The 20141-nt window shown below is 32.6% G+C and overlaps 1 protein-coding gene across 5 annotated transcripts in view; it reads left to right on the top strand.

The window, feature by feature from the left end:
* Ptbp2 (polypyrimidine tract binding protein 2) overlaps window positions 1-20141 on the top strand; it is a 70065-nt gene that overhangs the window by 46823 nt on the left and 3101 nt on the right. For 3 of the 5 annotated variants that reach the window (XM_004635691.3, XM_004635692.3, XM_023720339.1), the window contains exons 8-11: window positions 1945-2140; window positions 13293-13447; window positions 14872-14905; window positions 15320-15412. In XM_004635691.3, coding sequence (XP_004635748.1) covers window positions 1945-2140; window positions 13293-13447; window positions 14872-14905; window positions 15320-15412 — 478 coding nt within the window. The remainder of the gene's footprint in view (window positions 1-1944; window positions 2141-13292; window positions 13448-14871; window positions 14906-15319; window positions 15413-20141) is intronic. The other 2 variants (XM_004635694.2, XM_004635693.3) reach the window with 1 other exon arrangement.

Here is a 20141-nt window from a genome sequence, read left to right as displayed (position 1 = left end):
TAATTTGATTGTTGACCTCACTTGTTATGATCTTACTTGATCCACCTATTGAAAAATCCCTTAATTTCTGTTTTCATGTATATTTAGCTCTTAGTTTTCATGTCCTCTGTTGTTAAACTCTTTTAGTTTACATCTAGTTTGCTCACTTCTCCAGCTCTTGTACTTAAGGTGTAGTTGTCTATCTTCCACCTGCATGAAGCTGATTTTTCTAAAAGTTAAGAAAAAAAAAGTCAGATGTCTCTACAGGATTTTTCTATCAGATAGCAAATTTATTGTGGATAATTTGGCAATGTATTTGGCAATGTATTGTACAATCTCAGTATTGTTTTTTTTTAAAAAAGACTTAATTTGTTGGATAGTTTGCTGTCAGTAGTTTTAGCATTAACCTTGATACCATTTCTCCAAGCCATGTCTTTTTTTACAAGAAACATTTTCTCTTTGATGTTACCTAAAATATAAATAACAGGATAAATGGTTGATAAGTGGTAAAGGTACAAAGAAATGGAGTAGAGTTGCAGTTAAAGAAGAATTCCCCATGGAAAATTTAATCATTATGTACTACAAATATTTAGTATTGAAAAATATTAAAATAATAAATGAGTAAAGTTTACTGTTATTTTTTATATTTGTGTAGTGCATTGAAACACATTATTTTTGACTCACATTTTTCCAATAGAAATGTTATGTGAGTAAATGGATGCCTATTTTCAGTGTTTTGTTTGCCTTTATAACAGGGTATTGGATTAGTTTGTAGTGGGACGTGTGCAGCAACAGACTGTATATTGAAAGCTCTAAAAGGTTCACTTACCATCACAGGTTTATATTATACTGGGTGATAGAATTGTTCCCTGACTTGTGTTTTTATTTTTATGTGACAGTAGGTACCTCATGTAACCCAAATATAAAATTTTTGATGTCTCTGAAATCCTATGAGTTACAACAAATACTGTATTGTAATGGATGAAATTCTGTTGTGTTATTTTAGGTTAGTTTTCAGCTTGGTAAGTATAGTCTTATAAAACATAACTTTTTGTATTAAGGGGAAAGATTTACTTTTCTAGAGAGTGAGGATACTTGAATTATAAGCTTTGTATACTTGAGGATTTACTTGTTCCATAAAAGGACATATTTATTTTTCTAATGAAAAGTTAACCTTGTATTTCCTTGTTTTATAGTCTGTTCGTAGCTTATATCCAGATGGACTAATGATGATGGTGATGCAGCAGCAGGAAAACATTATATTCCTAACAGCAGCCTAGCTTCCATAATTCAACGATGTACTTTCACATTTGCTGTTCTTTATTTAATCTTCAGAATAACACTATGCATGGTAGCCATTACCTTTTGTTTTCCACATTAAGAAATTGATTATGAGAGAGTTATAGAATTTCCTTAGAATGACCTAACTCAACTCAGGCTTTTAGCCCATGGCCTGATACTCTTCTGTTGCAGAAATTTCCTGGAGTTGGCTTTGCTAATTTCATCAAAGGATTCTGATTCAGGACCAAGATTTCATCTTTTAAGATGTTTTTAGCCACATTTCATAGGAATTGCAGTTATACTTTGTAATGATAATTTTTTCTGAGGCAGCTTCACACAACAGCAGTTATGTTGTAAAATTATTGAGTACTGTCATTCAATATGAATAATAGTTTATTATGCAAATTAGTAAATCCTAACTTGGACAAACTGTACTTGTGACTCTTACAAGTATTTTAAAGATTACACTTCCATGGTTTTTTTATTTAAAAGTTTTAGCATGAATTTTAAAATTTTTAAAGACTTAGGTAGCATTTTTCTAATTAAAGAAGATAGTATTTGGTGGCACCTAATTCATTTACAGCAGAAACATGTACTGTGTGAAGTATGAATTTTGAAACTTTTTCCCATTTTTGCAAATTTTCATGCTTTAAGATTGCTAATACACTTCATTCACTTTTACAGGCCCTAGATGGTCAGAATATTTATAATGCTTGCTGTACACTAAGGATTGATTTTTCAAAACTTGTGAATTTGAATGTAAAATACAACAATGATAAAAGTAGGGATTATACTCGACCTGATCTCCCATCTGGAGATGGACAGCCTGCATTGGACCCAGCTATTGCTGCAGCATTTGCCAAGGAGACATCCCTCTTAGGTATGATTTTCATTGTCTAATACCACTATTCCCCCATTTCACTAAATGGGAAGGTGTAACTTCAGCAAATATGATGAATGCTTTATTTTGGATTTTTAACAAATTGTTAAGTTTCATGAGTTTTGTTGTTTTCTGGTGAAAAAGCATATGAATGCTGTTATAAACCAAAGGTGTTTTTCTAAGTGTATTTAAAATTAAGTTGTTCCTTTCACTATCTCACCTTTCATATACCACTGTTCCAAAACAAAGAAAAGCTCTAATGAAAAAACCACTTCTGAATTTTTAATAAGATATTTTTGTTTCAAATTTGTTGTTATACCTAAGTCTAAGCCTAAGGCCTACATGCTCATTGATTAGGGTTAAAATGATCCTTTTAATTTGGCACTGCATAGAAACAGTAAAATGTTAACAAGTAAGACAGGTAATAGGAATTACATATGGTTTTTTTTCATAGCCCATTTTATACCCTCTTTTAAGTAATTTAAACTAGAAGAAATTTTCTATAAAATTTGTTCTACTCAGTCTCATTCTCATTATTTATGTTTTACCTTGGCCTGTGGTAGAATTGAGTCACCTAATACAAATATAATGTAAAATTTTACAACTGTTGAGTTCATTGAATCAAGATGAAGAAAATATAAGGAAAATGTTATTTTATAAATAAAATGATCAAAGGGATTTATAAATTCAGGTGGTGTTTTACGGTCTCCTTTTATTTGATGTGTTTGAAAAATTATTACTTGCTGGTATTGACAGTATTAAGATTTTCTTTAAATCGGTGTTTCTATCCATATGAAATTCAAGATTGGTGGTTGACACACTAGTTCCATCATTCTTTTAAAAATTGTTGTTATACAGTGATTATTATAAATACTTGATTTTGAATGTATAACAATCATGCTATTCATTTGTATTTAATCTGTAACTGATAATATGTGGAATGAAACCCAAATGTGCAAGAGCAGTCAGTGTACCTTGTTTCATGGAACTTAATTCTTTGTGCAGTTCTGGTCACAACTGGGTTGGAAGAGAACCGAATCAAGTTCGGTGGTTTTAATGGTTCAGTGTTAACCTGAAGGGGAAGCTTGGTTTAGTTCTCATTTGGTGTGGTTTGCGACCAGAGTCATGAAGAGAATTGAGTTCATGAACCAAGATACACTGTAATTGACAAGTTATTCTAATTTTCTAGTATTTTTGGCATCATTTGTGCGTGTTTGTTATTACTGTAATAAATGTTTTAGGTTACTAACACTTCCTTCTGATGGATTCTCTTGATCTGTAGTTATTCAATTAAGTTTACAAACTAGTAACATTGACTATTTCTTGGTGTACAAATTTTGAAGAAAGATTTAAGATTAAAAGAATAATGATACATGTTTTTTACTTATAATTTGTACTAAAGATTATTAAACATTACAGGAAAGAATAACATTGAGTAGTTAGTAGGTCTTTGACAGTCTCCTAAGCACTTGGCCAGATACATTATTGAATCTTTAAAATACCCAAATTAAGTACATGGCAGTGTCAAGATTTTATAGTTACTGAGAAGTTTAAAACTTCATTTGCAACTCATTTAAAAACCAATTTAAAGATAAAATACCAGAAAAACTCCATCAAGCAACAAATAATGAGCTATCATAATTACTTCCTTTGACCCTAGGTAGTTGTGTGTGTGTTTACCCATCTGGTTATACTTACGTGTGTTTGGGTGCTGTGCAAAAGCATGTTTCAAGTTCCTCTAGGGAATTCATCATTTTTATTGTGATCTTAAGGTTTAGGTGGAAGTTTCACAGATGTAGGAATACAATGTTCTTCATAAAAGATGATGAAGCCCTAGCTATGCTTTCATTTTTTCAAGTGTAGTACAGTTTTCCATGAAAAGCTTTGTTCCATTATAAGCTAAGTGTTTGTTGTTTTGCATCATGTGCCTTAGAAGCCAAGGGCTTAAGCATGCTGGATGGTCACTCTGACTGAGCTAAGCCTTAAGTCCTTGCTTGGGTCTTCTTTTTTTTTGGGGAGGGGGGATGCTGGGAATCAAACTCAGGACCTTGTGCTTGCCAGGCAGACACTGTGCTGCTGAGCTACATTCCCAGCCTGGTTCTTAATAAACTTTTCTGGTGTTTCCTTCCAACTCTGTGTTAAATTTGTTAATGTATCATATTTCTGCCTGACAAGAGAAAGGAAAAATATTGTAAAAATAGGCCAAATTCACCTTTATTTCTTAAATAATTTCATCTTTTACATGTTTTGAATGGTTGCAACTGGCTCCCAGTCAGGGTGTCATGGTACAGGGACATCAGAGAAAGAACGGTTCATGGCAGGCAGAAGGAAACAAAACAACAAGTGACTGCAGTGAGCAGCCGGCCACTGCAGGCTCCCTTTATCCGTTCCATACTACCTGCCTTTGGGATGGGATTAGCCACACCTAAAATTATGCCAAACCAATCAGTGGACTGATTTAATAATTATGTACCCTTCATCTCAGAACGACACACTCTGTCTCTCATATTCTAGATCCAGCCACCTCTGAAAAGCCCCACCTCTGACCCCATGAGGCTTTAGGGGGACATGTAAACACAAGCCATAGCAATTAGTTTCAGATGCTTCTGTTTTAACCACTTAACAGTTTACTTCGAGCAGTACTCAGGCAGTGTTTGTTTATATACTATCTTCAGCATTGCTGAGGCTGGTGTCATTTCAGCCAGTTGATTTACATTGTCATTTTTATATTTCCTCTTGTATTATAAAAATTAACAAAGTGTCAGTTTTGGTCATCCTGTAGTTAAATAATTGGACTGGTAAGAGGCTAAAACATTGTGTTAGTGTTCTTTGTGTTTGCTCAGTAAATAAAAATAGATTATATATTGCTTCTCTTTTACAACTAGTTGTGAGGGGAAAATATAACTTCAAGTTGCTCAGTTATTTTAAGTGTTCTTGCACAAATATATTTGTATATTTTGTGCCTCTTTAGTCTTTGAGCATTTTATAAGATGGGTTAAACACAAATACCTTTTGTGCAATATATTTGCTATTATATTTCATTACAGTGGAGTAATGTAAAAAAACTGTAAGATTGTACAAACTGAAATTAGCATTATAGTAGTGAGATAATAGAGCAGTACCCCTCCCTATATTTTTAAAATAAATGTAGGTGATAGCTACGTATTTTGTGTGTATTCAGAAAAAAATATTCCTCGTTGTCCTTTAGAGATTATTTAATTAAATCTATTCAGAATTTTGATATCCTAGAAAGATAAATACCATTTCATAGGTTTTTTTTTCCCCCTGAACCTGAGACCTTAGAAAAGAAATGCTGCTTATTTTCAAAGTAGTAAGGCTACTTTGAGTTATGTAGGCAACGGAGTACTTTTCCAAAAAGGAACCCCAGTGAAAAAGCTATAAAGACACAACTACATCTTCCTAAGAAGGAGAATCTTTTTGAATCATTGGTAATAATAGATAATTGATCTTTATATAAATATTTTGACTATCAGAATTCCTAGACAGATTCCTTTTCAAATAATTTCCACCATTAGAATAACTAGCAAGCTAATAGTTTAAAAGTAATTACTTATGTTTCTCTTCCATTTTTTTAAAAGTTCATTTTGTCATTTATTTTGTGGAAAAACAGTCTGATTTCAGCCAGTTACCAAATAACAGTGTTTTACTCACTGGTTGACATGCATTTATACCATGTTGGTAAATTCCTGTCATCTAGTAATTGTAGCACAGTGTGTTACTGTTACCCATGATTGTTATAATACTGGTATAAACAGACCTGCCATGTATCTTACTGTAAATTTTAAGCATTCATTGTATCTTTCAATTACACCTCCTACTGTGTATCCAGAACATTTACAAAAACCTTAATCTGTAATAGCCCACTAGTAAGAAGGATCATCGCAAAAAGTAATTGTAGTGGTTGCACCAAACAGCTTCTACTGCAGACATACTTATTCAGTACATAAATTCAGAATAATCACATATCTGAACATGTTAGAAATATTTCCTAGAAATTTTTAACTCCATATATTTTAGAACATTAACACTGAATGCCATAGTAACTTCAAAATATATACATACATAACATGTATGATACGTACATAATAAATACATTAAAAGCCATTTTATGTTCAATATGAATAAAATACTTGGTCAGAACTCTCTTGAAAATATCTGTCCTGATTTATTGTGTAATTAAGAAACTGTAGTTGAATATATCTCCATGTGCAAAGGCTTAGAAGGTGATATAGAGTTCTTTTTAGTTATTAAACTGTCCTGTACTTTCAATTTTTAAAATTTAATTTTAAAAAAGTAATAATTTTGTAAATTCGTTCAGAAAAGTTGTAAGAGCTCAGCAGATAGAACTGTCCATTTTTAAAATGTTACTATGAATACATTTTTAACTTCTTATTTACAAAGTAATTTGAACCTATATTCTTAAAAGTTTATTCAATTGAGTCCAAATAATATCTGAATGAATTGCTTTTAAAATGAATTGCACTCTCTTGCTATCTTGCTCTGTCGCTCGCTCTCCACCCCCCCTCCTGCCAGCTCAGCCTGCTTAAGCTTGCCTAAGCAGGTGCTTTATAGTGCTGAGCTATTTCACTGGCCCCTGAGTTTTTTTTCCTTTTCTGACTTAAGTCAGTGCATTTTGTGGTAGTTGAAAACTTGAAGTATGTTATGAACTACACATGTGACATAAAACAGGAAAAAAGTTTTCGGATATTCTTCAGTTAGCAACAAAATTATGTGCCTGTAGCTAGATCATTGAATTGATTGGGACTGTATATAGTGTGTATATAAATTGTATTATTGTAATCAGAACAAAGAATTCATCAAAGGAAAACTTCAGCCTGATGACTTTGCTTTTATTTGCATAATTCTGCAGTGTATAGCAACATAAAACTAAAGTACTGTATTGTACAGTATAAGCAGCAGAAATTACTGTATAGACATGGTGTACTGTCTAAAAAGCATTGAGGCTTTATAAACAAGGTGTACATATATCATTACAAGAGTTTATAATCATTCTCTCTAAAGTAAGCTTGTAGAACAATGATAGTGAACCTTTTAGGAGCATTCAGTGATACAGCCCATTGCAGCATGTGTGCTTAAATGTTGTTCATTGGTCCTTAGCTATCTAGGACAGGAGTTTTGTAAAATTCTTAATGGATGATCTGGTCTTGCCTGGACTAGATTTATTATTTTAACTTGTTAGGTTGTTCTTAGCTGTAGTTTCAAGAAATTTGCTGTTAATTTTGTACTTCCTTAATCTTCCTTTTTTCTGAGAGTTATTTGAAGACCCTCTTTTTTTTCATAATTTTATTGAGAAACAAATAGCAATGAGACAATTTCAAACCAAATTGGTAGGACAGTTTCAATAATTAACACATTGCATACATTCTTCCTAGTGGTTAATTGCTGTACAAGATGTGGACATATCTTATTTACAAATACCATTAGAACAAATCCCTGTATTAGTTAAGAGAATGTAATTAATGTATCTATCCTAACCACTGAAGACCCTCTTTAATGTCTACTCTCAACTTAGTGTTTTTAAGGCTAAATAGTCTGGATTTTGTGATAAGAGCTTTTTGACAGAAAACCATCAGATTATAGATTTTATTTAGAAGAGATTTTGTGTTCATAAGAGATAAACAGTCGCATGTGATAATGGATAAAACAGAAAAGCTTTCTGAAGTAATTCCTGTTACTGCTTTCTATTGGAAGAGTTGACTTTACATACATACTTACGTAGTACATAGTTTTCTCTTGACTGAAGAGAATAGGAGATAGTTTTTTTTTTTTTTTTTTCCTCAGAAAACAGCAGTTGTCATTATTTTCAAAAGTAAAACTTTTACCATGAACTTAGTACATAAAATCTTAAGGACTCCTTGTCTCACCTAGGATTCCTGTGCTTTAAGAATATGAAGGGACTTGGAATCCCAGCACCAATCCTCTTCTGTATAGAAGTAATGCATAAGGTTATTAACTGCTATTTATTTTGAACAGGGAAGTGAGAAAAGACTAAAAGAAATTATCTAATTGACTTTGGATAAAAGTTTCCGAGTAAGAAATAAAGGGATTAAACAGATTGTACATCTTTCAAAATTATAGTAAGCTTTGACAGTGAGTAGTTTCCTAAGTCTACGGTATAGTGATTAAATACATTGAGATCCTAGAACCAAGGAAAAGAAACTTTAGGTGCACACTAAGGATATGTGAATGGTGGGCTTTAGTTACTATGCTTGGTTATTGCAATAAGTATACTTTGCTAATGTATGATGTTAATAATAAAAAGGAGCATAGGGTGCCTAATATATGTAGGAACTGTGTAATGTCTTCAGGTTTTTTAGGAATCCAAAACTATTCTGAAAAGTTAATTACACAGTGGTAAGGTAAATTAAGAAAAATAGGTTCTTAAGCTGAAATGTGCACACTTTGGAATGCCTGTGGTTTTCAGTGAAACATGGCTTGAAGGGAAGAAGGATAGATAAATAATTTATGTAATTTCTCTACACAAGTAGTATCAGTTTCAGTCAAGGGTTAACAGTGACGCTGTGCCAGAACCAATAATGAAAACTTAAAAAATTGCTATATTACTTAAAATGTCTAGGTAACCCATTTGATGAAGATATTTTCATATGGAGAAGATTCCTGTAGTGGTTTCCTTAAAGTATATGGCAGTTTGAGGAAGCCATTTTACATTGATGACCTTATACTGATCCTGGTGTAGAACAGGTGATTATATGCCACATCAACACTATTCATGATTCTTTTTTCCTAGCATGCCTACTCTACTGCCTTAGTGATTGTTCAGATGTGGTTTGCATCCCAGGTCAGTGTGTTGAAAAGTTAGTTCCAAGTATAGCGATGATAAGAAATGTTGGGGCTTTTAAGAGGTGGAGATTGGTAAGAGATTGTTGGAGTGCTGTGCTCTGAAAGAGTTGATGTTTTTAAAATGGGTGTTTTGATTGATTCTGAGAGAAAGTTGTTTAGAGAATGGGTCTTGCCCTGTGGTCGGTCTCTCTTGCATGCACTTCCATGCTGATATTGTTGCCCCTATTTTAAAAGGCGAAAGATTTATACGATCTGAAGAGAAACCAGAGTATATTGTTGCCCTTATTTTAAAAAGGGAGTTCTCATAAGAGGCCAAACAGATGAGGCTACCCCGTTCTGAACTTTTCAGTTCCCAAACTGAGCTGAATAAATCTACAGCTTCAGGTATTTTTATAATAACAGAAAGTAGACTGATATACTTACCTAAAGATGTAAATTGTCAAAATTACTATTTCTGTAGTTAAAAAATCTATTGGAGATATATGTATATATATTTTATGTAAATTTCACAAAGGGGCATTGATCAAATTATCAGTTTTAAATTAACATGTGAAAAATATAATGTAGAAGTGTTGTAGAATTTATTATAAAAATAGTGCATTATGAGATATTTCATAGGTTTTTACATTTTTATTGCAGTAGACAAAATTTAGATTCTAATTTTTTAATTTGATGTTATACATTTTCAGAAAAGATTGTATTGAAGAATAACTTTGGAATTTAATCTTCAAGGCTTTGAGACAGCAGATTAAAAATTTAAGACTATTCCAGTGTTTTATAACTTTAAAGGCAGCCTGGGTTTTTCTGTTATAGATCCAGGGAAGGAAATAATGGCAGGAAAAAAACACCAGTAGCATCAAGGACAGGTGGTTTCTGCCATGTTGTCTGTCTGTCTGTCTGTCTGTCTGTCTGTCTCTCTCTCTCTCTCTCTCTCTCTCTCTCTCTCTCTCTCTCTGGACTAGGGAATAAAGCCCTGGTGGCCTTTATTTTTTATTTTGAGACAAGGTCTTGATTAGTTCTTAGTTACCCAGGTTCTCTTGAACTTAAAATCATCCTACCTTGAACTTCGTAGAGTTCTGGAATTACAAGCATGTGCTAACTGCCTGGCCTCCTGTTTCTTAAAGTGCTCTAGCATCCTGTTACACACTGTTGAAAATAGATTTATCATACAGGTTACCTGATTTAGTATCTTAGTAGTCTGTTCAGTCTATTCTGTACTCAGTAGTTCAGAATGGTGGTAATAAATGGAAAAGTGATAGGATTTTGAGTTACTATTTAGACAGTTGTGTAACAATAGAGGCTGTACAGCTTATATTCTACTTTTGGTAAGATTGTTATTATCTCCTTAATATAAAGAAGTAAATTCACTAGAAAGAGAGTATGCAATATGTTAATTATTGAAACTGTCCTACCAATTTGATTTGAAACTGTCTCATTGCTATTTGTCTCTCAATAAAATTATGGGGAAAAAAGAAGTAAATTGCATCTGCTTTTGAGTCCCACCTTATGGGAAAGTTAGCAGATTTTACTAAAGGACAATATCATTTATTAAAATACAGCTTTTCTGGCATTTCCTCCACCCTCATTGGGATCTTGTATGCTTTTTTAAAAAGACTTTTTTTTTTTCTCCTTTTGAGACTGGGTCTCACTTGACTCACAGTGATCTTCCTGGCTCAGCCTCTAGAGTGATGGGATCATTGGTGTGTACAAACACTCTCAACTACTTCAACCTACACTTTAGTTCTCAGATCCCATTTTAATTCTTGTGATTGTAAGTGATTATTTTTTCTAGAAAAGGCTTAATGTTCTCAATAATATTACCACTAAGTTAGCTCTATTAAACTTAGTAATGGAAAAAAAAGTACTTTAAAACAATTGGTATTTTAAAAACAAGTCACCTTAAATATTTAAAATGAAAATTTCTATTTCCTTTGAATTTTCTGGTAAGTAGTTTCCCTTAATTATGTATTGATAAAATAGAAATGTATGAAATAGTTACTTACAAAAAGTATGTTGAGGCTGGTGTATATTTAAAGTGATACTAAATTTAAATAATTTTGAATGTGTTTAAAGAATTAGTCCTTTTCTGAAAAGTGCCAGTAATGTTACTATTTTCTGAGCAGCCCATATGTATAAAGCATCACTAATGGAGTCTATAAAGTCAAATATCATCTTCATAATAATATTCAAATGTACTTTGCTTTTCTTATTGTTATTTAGCATACAGTGAAGTTTTCTTTGTTACTCTGAAAGGTAGTAGAATCTGTTATTGTATATTCCTGTGTTTTACAAAGCTTAATTTTTCTATTAAGACAAATAGCAGTACATAGGACCAGAAGCTCTTTTCATGCTTAAAACAGTGTAGATGTGGTCCTAAAGCCAAGATGTTTCGGAACTTATTTATGTGGTATGTAAAGCTCAAGACAGTTCTAGTTCATAAACATTAAAATAAGTAATTTAACAAACAGTTGGTAAAAGGCAAGAGATAGAGAAAATGGTAGTGACTTGCAAGATAGTTTTATTTTTGTACTTCAGCTACTTTTTTTTGTATTGGACCATCAGAATTAATTGTTAGAATTGAAAAATAAAACCAGAAATGAAGATCTTTCTACTGCAGGTAAATGCCAGTCAGATATTTTATTTAGTTTTTTAATTTTTCTTTAGTAGACTTTTAAGAATTGGAACTTAAGTAATTTTGTATGTTATGTGTTGTAGTTGATATCTTTGTTTTTTGTTTGATTTTAACCACAAACTCTGGATCTTATCAAGAGCATGGAGTTTTAATAGAATTTTAAGGTACTTTTTTTCTGCTGAGAGATAGCCAGTTAAAGGCAGGATAGGCAAACAAGTTGTTGATATTATACCAGTTACATATGAAATTTCCACTACTGTTAAATAATTGTGTTGTTCAATTTAAGTTGAATACTGTATGTATTCATCTGAAGCTGTCTAAAATTGCTGAAACACCCATGTTAAAACGTGTAAGGTTACTTTCCTAGAAAATACAAGAAGTAGATTAGTGTTCGCTGAAGAATTAGAGATGTATCTTTTACTTGCATGGAGAAAAATACATTGAATATTAAATAGAAACAATCTATGAAGCATAATGACAGCTATAGTATTTACCATAGAGAAGTTAGTAATGCAATTAGTAGTTGGTTGAGAGATGCACATTGGTCCATCTACAAAGGCACCAGAGACTACTACATGTTAATAAATTTTAGTAGACATGAGATTTCCTATTTTAAAATTATCAAATCCTTATTCCTGTGATTTACTTTAAAATGAGTAGATGAAATTGTCCATCAAGTGTTCCTTGTTACACCTGATTAATTATACATGGAAGTCTAGCATTCAAGTGTCTTTTACTTTGTTTATTTTGAAGGTTTTCCAAAACTAAAATTAAAAAGTGAAAAAAGAAAGGTTGTATCCTAAAAATGCCCTGGGCAAAAAGCTATAAAATGTACTCATTCAGAGCAACAGTCTTAAGTAAAGAAACAGCATGCAACTGATGAGCGATAGGATAAAGGCTATAAAGGTGGAGAGTGCAGGGAAAATTTTATGTCAAATTTTTAAGAATTGTGTCTCACCTCTTTAGTCTGTGAAAGGCTGTAAGTTTCTCTAAAACTTGACTAGATAGTGCATTACCTCTGAAACTGAAGGTAACAAAATCTGTGATAAGAGTGACACTGTTTCTTCTTTCTACTGAAGATTATAGAGTTTTAGGAACTTGTTTTTAATTACTGGAATTAAAGCAAACACATTTTGTTAAATTGTTCAGGTCACTTGGATAAATTAAAGCTTTAGGGTGATTTATCTCTGGAAACTAAAGGACTTGACTCTTACTTGTTCTGTAAGCAGTAACTGACTTTAGCTGTGAGCTTATAAAGATGATGATAGTGTTTGTAGAAAAAGGAGGATTTACCGTTACATAGAAGGCACCATTTTTCATACCTGACTTTTACGTATTTGACTGTTAACCATGAAAATGAATTTGTTAAGTCTTGACTTGGAAATATACTGTTCATGCTTTGTTTGCTTTTCCGTAGGAGGTGAAGTATTGTATGTTTAATTTTTTAACATTATACAGGTATGTATATTAGTTCAAATAATTAATAACTTCGTTGAAACCAGATACTCTTTTCTAACTACTGCACATCAGCAAACCATTTTTCTAAACATAATAAAAATTGACTTTTCAGGAATCATTTGGAGTGGTCGGCCGTAAGCCATGCAGCCTTCCTGCTTAAATTGGTCTGTGTAAACGACTTGTGTGTGTTTCGTAAAATATGCTTTATTTTAAAATTAGGGCTTCCTGTTGCAGCTGTTCCAGGAGCTCTGAGTCCTCTGGCTATTCCAAATGCTGCTGCAGCCGCTGCAGCAGCTGCCGCTGGCCGAGTGGGTATGCCTGGAGTCTCAGCTGGTGGCAATACAGTCCTGTTGGTTAGCAATTTAAATGAAGAGGTTAGTAAAATAGTTTCCTAATGTTTGTTCTTTAACTCCCATTTCATTTGTGGAAGTTTTTCATGTTTATTTCATTTTGCACTTGCCCTTTTTTTATGTACATTCATTAGCCAGAGTATTTTCTGTATTTCTACTTCTGAATAAAAATCTGTGTACTTGTTTAGGTAATATTTTGTTTCCTTAGATAGTCATATCTCTTTATATATGTATATATTTTTAACCTAAGTACCTATTTTTCCTAAGAAAAATATGGTGAAGTACTATAGTTTGGCTTTGTATGATTTTGTTGTTCTCAAAGGCAAATGTGATCTAATTTGCAAATATAAGTGTAAAACAATTTTGCTCTTTGCCATTTCTAATTATTTGCTTGTTCATTTCATGCTTATGTGTCATTGCATTTTTTTTAAACCTTATTTTATGTGAACTACTCTAATACATTTTTCTTTGAAGGTTCTTCCAAAGATCTTGACGAGGCACTCTTCCAGTCTTTCTTAGTAATTTTTTCTTTGCAGTTATTAGTCATTGTCTTCTAAAAATGTTTTTCAACTTTATCTCCCTCCCTTTCTTGTTAAATAAAATTGCTGTTATTTTCTTTAGTTGTACATTTTATGTCTGATATGTTTTATTTCAATTGCTATGAAAGCTGGTATGAAATGTGGGAAGCTCCAAATATTAATGATGTCTAATTTAAACACAGTTTATTAATTGGCCTCTGTTACCATAAACATTAAGCGTATTTTATCATCTAATACTGTTATTGACATTCTGCATGCTTAAATGTTTGGATTAGAGTTTAATTTTTAAGACTTGCCTACATTTCATAACCAGCCATGCTTATGCAGTTAAAGTTCAAAGTTTAAAATTCCTATGCATGCTTTCCTTCCCTATGTTGAGATGAAATGCTGTAATTTACTCTTTGATATAGATGTACTTTACCCATATTTGTCTTGGATGACTACATTTTACTCAGTTTTTCTTGTACAGTACATAAACCAACCATTTTTCTGACCAAATTCCTGCATTTCCTATGTACTGACCTATATTTTATTTTTTTTTTGTTCCCCAATTCCTTATTTTTTTCTTCTGCATTGCTGTTTCCCTTCCCCATTTCATCCTTTTCCCTGTGTGTTTACCTTCCCTTTCCTTGTCTTTTCCCAAATGCCCGTTCCCTTCCCTGTCTTATCCTTTATTTTCCTTGTCCTTGTCTTCATCCCCTGTCTCCATTCCCTATGTTCATGCTTCTGTGCTTGAACAAATGTTCCTCGGACCAACTTGCCCCAATTAACCGCCTTGAACCATGATCCATGACCACCTCACCATTCTGCGGGAACCACCCTTCGTTATGGATGATCTGTTCATCTCCGCTCTTCCTCGACTCTTCTCTCTTCTTGTCTTACGCTGCTTGCTCTTCTCTCCTTCTAAAGATGGTTACGCCCCAAAGTCTGTTTACCCTCTTCGGTATGTTATTGTTAGCACTATACTTTTATTATTGATTTGATTTTTGTTTTCACCTTAATTCTTATTTGTAGCTAGCACTTTGGCTTAAAGTTGAATAGTAAATCTTTTGCTATTTTTCTTTGCTATTTAAAACTCTCCATAGACACAAAATTTGTTTTAATGCATGCTGATTTATTTTGCATGGTCTTTAATTTAATATCATTCACATAGCTTTGAGGGTTTATCAGAAATTATTCTTTTCAAAATTCACTGTTCAAAATCTTGATCTTCTTTATTCATTTGTGAGAATGAAGAGATTGAATGAGTGATCATGTTGATGTCTGAATGTTTCATTGATATGTCAGAAAGATAATCTTCAACTTTCTTGTAAAATTAATTCCGTTTTTGGATTACCTCTCTGTGACTCCAAAAAAGGTGTTTATGGAGATGTGCAGCGCGTGAAGATTTTGTACAATAAGAAAGACAGTGCTCTTATACAGATGGCTGATGGAAACCAATCACAGCTTGGTAAGATTAAACTACTTGTTTCCTGCATGTACATTTTCAGTTCTCCATTCAAGCACAGTATAAACTCTAAATGAATGTAAACCACTTCATTTATATGACTAAGAAATCATTTATATTTTTAGTGGCCAGTGCTCAAATACCTCATTTTAATTTTCACATCTTTTGTTGTTCTTTTTTTTTCTGAGATAAGTCTTAATGTGTAGTATAGGCTGACCTCAAATTCATGGCCCACATCCTGCCTCGGGACAGACACTTGAGGTTACAGGTGTCCATCATGTCCAGCTGACTGCATTTGTTTTTCTGCTTTCATACATGTTTAGTGTGTCATTTCCTTTTTAATTTGTGTATACAGAATTATATGTTTTGATGAGCATAGTCACTGCTTTTTTAAAATTCCTGTAAGTAGCATTTGACTTAGTAGACAAAGCTGCCCAAATTTGCCATTTGGTTTTTATTACTCTTTGAGGTAGGTGGTCTTACCTCATGATGCTGAATCATCATGATGGAGAATTACATGAGATAGAATACAAAGGTATTTGGTTTTATGTGAAGACTATTTTAAGTAAGTGATATTATTTTATGTTTTATCATAACAATGTGCTCCAACTACCATAACAAAATACTATATTGTAGGGCTTGAACAGCAGAAATTTACTAAAAAGTTTTGAATGGTACAGTCTCTAATCTCTTCTTCCTTTTCCCTGTGTCCTTGCTTTGCTTTCTACTGTGCAGGCAAGGTGAAAAAGAAATCTCTTCCTCTTGTAAAGACAGTCCTATTAGATTATGACTTCACCAGTATGAATTCATTTACCTTCATTACTTTTTTAAAGATCTTTGCATAGATTCATTACAATGTTTATAAATACAAATCATGTGTCTCCCAATTTCGTAAGATATTTTACTTGATTTTTTTGGACTACATGTAGCATTAAGTTTTCATCTATCATTGCTGCTAGGAAAGATTTTGTTTTCTTGGAAGTGCCTATATGCCCCCATCCTACACAAAACTAGGATTTGCTATGAAAGAAAATAAGACTTATAGAATTAAATGCACTTTGTTTCTGTGCTGTGTTCTTAATCATTTTGTTTTTATAGAACTCTATATGGAAATATTTCATAGGGAGATGCCTTCATTAAGAAATGCACAGTGAGAAAAATTAAGATGTACGGTGCTAATTTTAAAAATGGATGCTAATTTTATATCTTAGAAGTCATGCTAAATTATTTCACAATTTGCAGGCATTATTTCTTTGATGAACTTGTACCATAACCCTATTTAACTGATCAGTATTTTTAATTGACTTTTAAGGTTATTATTTTAAATTCTTGTTTTTAAAAAATAGCACACTGATTTCCAAAGATGAAGTGAATTCTAGCAAAATGTGAGAACAGTTTATGGTAAAATACATACCTACTTTTTCCATTCATGTTTTCAAGAATATCTTTTTTTAAAAAAAATCCCAGGTTTTGTTTAATGTATAGCTGTCATCTAAAGCTTTACTTAGTTCTTGATCATAACAAACCATTATCTACTAAGTTATATCAAAATACAGCATAGAGTAGAAATGATACTACTCTGTTTATGATACCCATTTGAGCAATTTTAAAGTATGTGTATGGGCTTTCATTTGTATTGTTAAAAGTATTTGACAGCTCTAAGTCCTACTTCGAGGTACTATTGTTAATCTCTTAAGAGAGACTTGAGACCTTTTTCCCTAAAACAAAGAATAGATGGGTATATAGCAAATAATGAGATAATGGCGGAATAGAATATAAAATTTAAATAAAATAAATTCCAGATGCATCTAGAATAATAGCAAATACAAAAGTTAAGTTTATCGGTTAGAAATTATCAAATTTGCCTTTTTAAAATTCTTCTATATATTTATTACAGGGTCTCACTATACAGAGCAGACTCGTAGTAATCCTACTGTTTTCAGCCTCCCAAGTGCTGGGAGTACAGGCATGTGTCACCACGCCCAGCCTCAGTCTCCATCTCAAGGTGCCCCGAGGGGAAGAGCCAGCATGGCACGCTGGGGTTCGAACCTGGTCGCTCCATCTGCCTAAGCAGGCACTTTAATCCACAGAGCTATCTGACCGGCCCCCAGATTTACCTTTTTAATGCATTGCTGCTGGCTTAAGCCACTGGTGATACATGCAAGTGTCCCATTTGAGAAACCTTGAACTGCCTGATGGGACTGTCCCATGTGCCTAGTGACAGAGTCATGCATGTCCTGGCTTGAACCACCAGTGGGAACATAACAAATCAGAGCCACTTGACAGTGAGATATACCTCATCATGAATATATTTAAGAACCATATGATACTTAACCTGAAATACAAGAAGCACAAAGATGGAGGAAAGGTTAAAAGTAATGTAGAGAGTGTTACTGGGCAAATATTAATCTGAAGAAAATTTAGCATGATAACCATTAAAAGATTTAGTTCATTTGAAAGAACAGTTTTGAGGGCTGGGGAGATAGCTCAGCAGAATAAGTGCTTCCCTGGCAAGCGCAAGGGCCTGAGTTCAATCCTTGGTTCCGCCAAAAACTAAACAAAACAAAAGAACAGTTTCACATGTGTGTGCCTAATGCAATACACTCAAACGGAAAATCATAAATGGTAGACCCATAAGTAGGAAAGGATTTCTACTACTAGGAAATCTGTCATAGTAGAATTCAAGTGTTTTTTTTTTTTTTTTTTTTTTTTTTTGTGTTGAGCATATCAAAATGCCAGTTGATAAAAGTTAATGCAGAGTAGTCTTTTTAAGCACATATGGAACATTTAAAATTAGGTCATTTAATTATCCTGTAAACTTCAGTTAATATTAGAGTGTCATGCAAATCTCATTCTCTTGTCTCACAAGTTAGAATTAATGAGACAAGCATTTAAAATCTCCGTGTGTCTATACATATCCCAATATCTCACGGGCCAAAGAAGTTATTTTAATAATAGTTTAAAAATACTTTAAAAGTAGTTTAAAGTAAATGCTAATGAAAGCACAAATACAAATTAGGTATGTGCGGTACAGTGAAAATAGCATTTGATTAAAAGTTTTTATTTTCTTGCAGTGGAAATCCCAAAGGAGAATTTTATAAAAGACTAGAAATCAGTAGTATAGATGACAACCGAGAAAAAACAAATTTAAAGATTGGGTCCTTTGAAAAGACTAACAAAAATATATCTGTAAGGATTGAAAATTGTTTAAAAAAGGAGAATAGCGATACAATATTTTTGAGTTATAGTGTGGTTAACTATAAATTCCTTTTCCATATTATCTAAAATAAAGTGTAAACATGCACATTACATTCTCTATAAATGTTTTGTTTCTGAGTTGTCATTATTCATTAACTTCTTGAGTTGAATTAAAGGAAAGGCAGAAATAATATCTAGTGCAAAATGCCATTTCTGCAACACTTTCCTCTTCCATTGCTTCTTCCATTTATGTAATTTTTTAACAGACTTTAAAGCACAATATTCTCATTATTAAAAACCTGATTCATTTGAAATTATCAAAGTTGATATCAAATACTTTAATTTCTGAAAACTTTGCTTTCTTATTCTTGCCTTTCCTATCTTAAAATTCAGTTGTTTGTAGAGTTTTCATTCTGATAGCCTTTTTATGATGTTTTTAGTCATAAACTATAATGATTTGTATCTGCTGTAAAATCGAATTTAGAACTTTAAAAATATTTTACAAAATAGTAGTTTACATTATAAATACCTTTCAAATACCATCACTATAGATAATTGAGTTGGTTTTATGTGTATAGTTTTTATTTGTATAATTATATGAAAGTACAGTGTGAGAGACCAGGGAGAGAAAATCTGGGGTTAGGATATGACATTTTTGTTGTTTTGTTGCCTCCTGAAATTCTGTGAGAGAATGATTTTAAATATGTAGCACTGTAGTGTTTTTACAAGATAGGGACATTTTTGTTTTCTGAATGGTAAGCCATTATCTTTTTGTATTTATTTGGTATATTCTGTGCTAAACCAAATTCATAAAGTTAACAGATTGTAATGTGTTTTCTATGCACTAATTTTTAGAAACTTTAAGAATAGACAGTCTTCCATATTGTCTTCTCTGCTATTCATACATTTATCTAGTTTGAGTACAAATAATCAGTCTAGTTCGCATATGACTTACTCAGAATGATTTTTTTTAGCTTTTTATGATTTGTAAATAAACAAGAAGCCAAGTACTTCCAGAAATAGCCATGTAGGGTTTTGTGTTCACACACTATTTTATGCTAGCATAGAGTTGATGAATCCTGTCTTTATGAAGGAAGAGATAAAGGATACTTGCAGTAAATTGTAATAATCTTTTTAAAAGTTGTAGTAGAGTATGACATGGGAAACATCTACCTGCTGAGGTTATGAGCCTTTCCAAAGGTTGATAAAAAGCCCTTTTTGGAAAAGTAACCTGGAAGAATGAGTAGACTTAAGAGGGAACATAAAGGAAGCAGGCCATTGTTAAGAGAAAAGCACATGCGTAAGAATAAAAGTAATAGAAACTAGTGTCAGGATATACATTTTCTGTAGCCAAAGCACAAAATTCCAGGAGTGCATTATTAAGTTATTTCTGCCATAGTGCCTTGGATGGTATTTTACTACTTTATTATCAACACTGATGTAGGGGCTGGAGAGATGGCTCAGTGGTCTAAAGCACCTACTTAGAACAAGCTTAGCAAAAGCATCAGGGACCGCGGTTCAATCCCCCAGCACC

Source organism: Octodon degus, unplaced genomic scaffold (assembly GCF_000260255.1).
Source record: "Octodon degus isolate 3935 unplaced genomic scaffold, OctDeg1.0 scaffold00074, whole genome shotgun sequence".
Classification (NCBI taxonomy): Eukaryota; Metazoa; Chordata; class Mammalia; order Rodentia; family Octodontidae; genus Octodon; species Octodon degus.
Note: the sequence above shows the minus strand (reverse complement) of the source record. Positions and strands in the feature narration are given on the sequence as shown.